This window comes from Xyrauchen texanus, chromosome 23 (genome assembly GCF_025860055.1).
Source record: "Xyrauchen texanus isolate HMW12.3.18 chromosome 23, RBS_HiC_50CHRs, whole genome shotgun sequence".
In the NCBI taxonomy this organism is placed as follows: domain Eukaryota; kingdom Metazoa; phylum Chordata; class Actinopteri; order Cypriniformes; family Catostomidae; genus Xyrauchen; species Xyrauchen texanus.
Window position 1 is genome coordinate 3,877,714 of NC_068298.1, and position 4,812 is coordinate 3,882,525.

At 39.4% G+C, this 4,812-nt stretch overlaps 1 protein-coding gene across 1 annotated transcript in view; it reads left to right on the top strand.

The window, feature by feature from the left end:
* The window catches only part of LOC127663385 (uncharacterized), a 6,859-nt gene extending 3,318 nt beyond the window's left edge, over nucleotides 1–3,541 (top strand). Inside the window, exons 4-5 of the mRNA XM_052154947.1 lie at nucleotides 1,368–1,505; nucleotides 1,742–3,541. Coding sequence (XP_052010907.1) covers nucleotides 1,368–1,505; nucleotides 1,742–1,831 — 228 coding nt within the window. The 3' untranslated portion in view covers nucleotides 1,832–3,541. The remainder of the gene's footprint in view (nucleotides 1–1,367; nucleotides 1,506–1,741) is intronic.
* The last annotated feature ends 1,271 nt before the right edge of the window (nucleotides 3,542–4,812 follow it).

The following is a 4,812-nucleotide window of genomic DNA, read 5'->3' on the forward strand; positions in this document are numbered from 1 at the left end:
TCAATGTGGCATAATGTTGATTTACACATAAAATCATTTTGATTCATGTTAACAAAAGCAAAGATCAAGTTACAGTGAGACGCTTACAATGGAAGTCAATGGGGCCAAATTTTGAAGAGTTTAAAGGCTCTTCATTAGACACTTGATTGTGTTTCCCTTTTCGCAGGAAATGATAGACGAGGCCGATAGAGATGGTGACGGTGAATTATAAAAATGTGACCTTTATAATTATATAAAAGCACTTACATTAATTCTACTGTTAAAACTCATTGCTGTAAAGTTGTTTAAATTGTTTTAGAGACTTTGTTACACACATTGATTATGTCTTGTGGCTATACTTTTAAAACAGTGAGTATTTTGGGGCATGTGTAGCTCAGCGATAATTGAGGCTGACTACCACCCATGGAGTGACTCCAGCCAGGTCTCCTAAGCAACCAAATTGGCCCGGTTGCTAGGGAGGGTAGAGTCACATGGGGTAACCTCCTCGTGGTGGTGATTAGTGGTTCTCGCTCTCAATGGGGCGTGTGGTGAGTTGTGTGTGGATCGTGGAGAGTAGCATGAGCCTCCACATGCTGTGAGTCTCCGCGGTGTCATGCACAACGAGTCACGTGATCAGATGCGCGGATTGACGTCTCGGAAGCGGAGTCAACTGAGGCTTGTCCTTTGCCACCCGGATTGAGGTGAGTAATCGCACCACCATGAGGACCTACTAAGTAGTGGGAATTGGGCATTCCAAAATTGGGGAGAAAAGGGGATAAAAATAAACAAATAAACAGTGAGTATTTTAATGTTACAAAATTGGCCCTTCCTTTGTAAGTGCCTCACTTTAACCCAAATGTTTTTTTTGCTTTTTTAATAAAAAGAGGGTCAATAATTGTATTGTGGTAATCAATATTATGCCACAAATGCTGTCGGTGGAGCTTAACTAGTTTTTAATGGCCTTTAAGGGCTATTGTTAGACAGAATGCAACGTTTAGTTGTTTACGGTTGCCAAGCAACCTGCTTCACACATAAGGGCTTATCCAATCAGATTTTAGAGTCGGAACTATCCATTTTAAAATGAGGCGTATTGTTTAAAATCTTGTTTTAAATTCAAGTGTAACATAATGTGAAGCTGTTTTTGCATCATTCATTTGCATCAAGATAATTCTATAAAATAGAAAATAATAAAATGAGTATTTAAGTATTTATTACATTAGCTTATTCAATAACAGGCTTTAAAACATACTCATTTTATATATAAACCATTTTTTTTTTTACTGATATAAAAGTACTCGTACAGTGATATAAGTATTTGGTCATACCGCCCACCCCTACTGCACATCTTTGTAAGTTTAGCTGTATGTGTGATTCATCTTTCACAACAGAGTGAGAAAGACTCCAAAGAAGAGATCCTGAAGGCTTTCAGACTTTTCGATGACGACTGCACAGGCAAAATCTCTTTCAAAAACCTCAAGCGAGTGGCCAAAGAGCTGGGGGAAAATCTCACAGATGAAGAGCTACAGGTGTGTCTGCTTACTTCAGGTGCCAATTGTGGGGAATTCCACAGAAAATTGATGCTTCTCTACGTAAACACATGAATAATCTGTGTGTCTCGGTAGAAACTAGCTGGGTAGTTAGTGGGTTGTAGATTATGATCTGACAAGATGTCCCATATTACGGAGGAACAGTTGACACCTTTTGGAAATACTGCAGTGTAACAACATGTTGTTTTAACATGATCGTGTTTCCCTTTTCGCAGGAAATGATAGACGAGGCCGATAGAGATGGTGACGGTGAGATTAATGAGCAGGAGTTTTTAAGGATAATGAAAAAGACCAGTCTATATTGAATCACTCTCTCTCAACCCCCTTAATGGTCACTAAAACCATTATAATGTATCTATAAACCTCTTACTGGACTTGAAGTGTTGTTTTGTGTTACTTTGTGTTTTCACGGCTGAATAAATATTTTAAACATACATATTTTATACAATATTAAATAAAAGTTTATTTGCATCTGTGTGATCTATCTATCTATCTATCTATCTATCTATCTATCTATCTATCTATCTATCTATCTATAATATGTAGAATTTAGAGAATATATATGTACAATACAAAAAGTGTCTAATAATAATGGTAAAAAAACATGTATATTGTGTTTAACATGAGAATACATGTATTTATTTTTACGGTAAACCATTGTTAAAATTACTGTAAAGTCCCTTCATGACCCATCACATTTCATTGTATGTGAATAGTTATGTTTCTTCATATGTACTGTACATAGCAGGGACAGATTACTGACCGGGCCAATGGGGCCAGTGCCCAGGGGCCCTTGACTACCAAGGGGCCCTTAACTGCCTGGTGGTGCCCTGGGCTTTAAGGCTGCTCAATCTAGTTTGGTGATCCCCCTGCTTGAAAACCCTTTTGGGTAATTTAGTTAATGTTTATTGCATTATTTTAGTCACGTGTTATCCTGATGGTGTTTTGTGTTTGTTTCTACATGTGAACAGTGCCGGTCCTAGTCTTTGGGGGCCCCCCCGTCTATATGTTCGCAACGCTACTTATAATGTCTTTGACAGAAAGGGGCCCCCTGGTGGATCGGGGGCCCTAAGCAACTTGCTTAGTTTAGCTATAGGGAAGACCAGCATGGCATGTGTATTCATTATTTTACCTGGAAGTGCCACTCTTGATGAACTTTAAGTCACATTGTCTAAATTCACACCACAGCTGAATGTGGCCCAGATCTGATTTGTTTTGTTCAAATCTGATTTTTAGTTTTTTTTTGTCAGGTTGTTCACATGACATTTTAAATGTAGCCCATATCAGACACTGAACAGCCAACACTTATTGTACTTCGCCTACAAATGATGATAAAATGCAGTGACATTATTTACAATCGTGCGTATCGGCTGAGGATTTGTTACCTAGGTTACTGTTGTTAAAATTGATAACTTTGAAAGTTTTTAAAAGTGAAAGGGGCCATAAAAAGTTTAATAAAGCAAAGAAGCGACACAGCGCTAAATGTGGTGGACCACGGAGAGTAAAACCTGCATTATTGGCTTTACTTGTGGCTGGAACAGTAGGTTAAACACCATGGCATCACCCTAAACAAACTTATTTTAAAACGACGTCATGCGTAGTGTTAACGGCGGCTTAATTCACCTAGGGTGCTTTAGTTCATCCAGGAGGAAAAAGTTCAGCTCCAAAGTAAAAAACAGGCTTTATATAGGCCAGCTGCACACATAAAGGGGCAGGACTTAAACACCGTAGCCAAACTCAGGATTGGCGTTATCATACAAGGGCTTCAATTAAGTCATTATAGCGATTCTTGCAATGTCTTGCATTGAGCCCTGTTGCATAAATCAACATATGAGTATTTAAAGGTGCTCTAAGTTCTTGTTCATGTTGTCTTGGACTTTAATCAATAAGTGAAAGTGTCAAATAACAGGACTGTTCCTGAGATTAAGCGAGTAGCATTCGGCTGGCCATGTGATTCTAACATGGCAGCCCCCATGTGCGGACCCTCTCCATGTAGAATAAAACAGCTTTTATGAGGTTTCTGATATGACTGGTGTCTTCGTTTTATTGTGCGTGCTCATGATTTCCTACATATGTTTCACAATTACAATCCTTAAGGAGTACAGCTTTATTAATGAGTAAAAAATTAGGGGGCCTGGGTAGTTACCAGGGTGATACTCAAAAGGCTCCTTGCCAGCCTGATTCAAATTAGCCAGACCAGAAGTGTCTACGATGTTCTGGTGTGGAGATATGTGTTTTGTTACTTGGTTGCTAGGCATTTACTAGGGTGACACTAAAAAGGCTACTTGGGTGGCCTGAGTTTCTCAGCGAGTATTGATGCTGACTACCACACCTGAAGTCGCGAGTTCGAATCCACGGCATGCTGAGTGACTCCAGCCAGATCTCCTAAGCAACCAAGTTGGCCCGGTTGCTAGGGAGGGCAGAGTCACATGGGGTAACCTCGCTATAATGTGTGATTCTCGGTGGGGCGAGTAATGAGTTGTGCGTGGATGCCACGGAGAATAGCCTGGGCCTCCACACGTGCTACGTCTCCGTGGTAACACACTCAAGTCACGTGATAAGATGCGCGGATTGACAGTGTCAGATGTGGAGGTAACTGAGATTCGTACTCCGCCACCAGGATTGAGGCGAGTCACTACGCCACCACGAGGACTTGGAGCGCATTGGGAATTGGGCGTTCCAAATTGGGGAGAATATAAAAGAGATTCATAATATGTCATAATCGCAATACTATGAATATTGATTGAATTCTACTCAATTAGCCTATCAAGTTATAAAGAGTAGAGATGTTTAAAATGTACATCTAATGCCTGGAAGTATTCAACAATAACCCCCTAAAGTTAATAATTATTAAATTGAATAATAATGACACCAGAAACAGAGCACAGACATTCAATAAAGGTGCTGAGATGAGATTTAGTGCCATATATGGTCAAGAGATAAGTTGAGGGGGTCATCTTACCCATTCTTCCCCTACTTTTCGAAATAAAGACATTTGGACACTCTATGGTTGTCAAACATTGGTGGAACATGTCCATAGTTAATGTGCCTGTATATACATAGTACAAGCAGTAGTTAATGTCACTGCTTTGGCATCTTACCAAACAAGTTACCAAAATCTGTAAAAGACAGCACGTTAAAAATTGCATTATGGGAGTCATTCTGAAAAACTGCTTTTAATACAATGAACTGGTATACCATATTTCATGTTACAAAAATGTGCACATTTAAAACACTTTTAAAACATTTATGTCTCAAACATGCACATTATTAAAAACTGGATGGA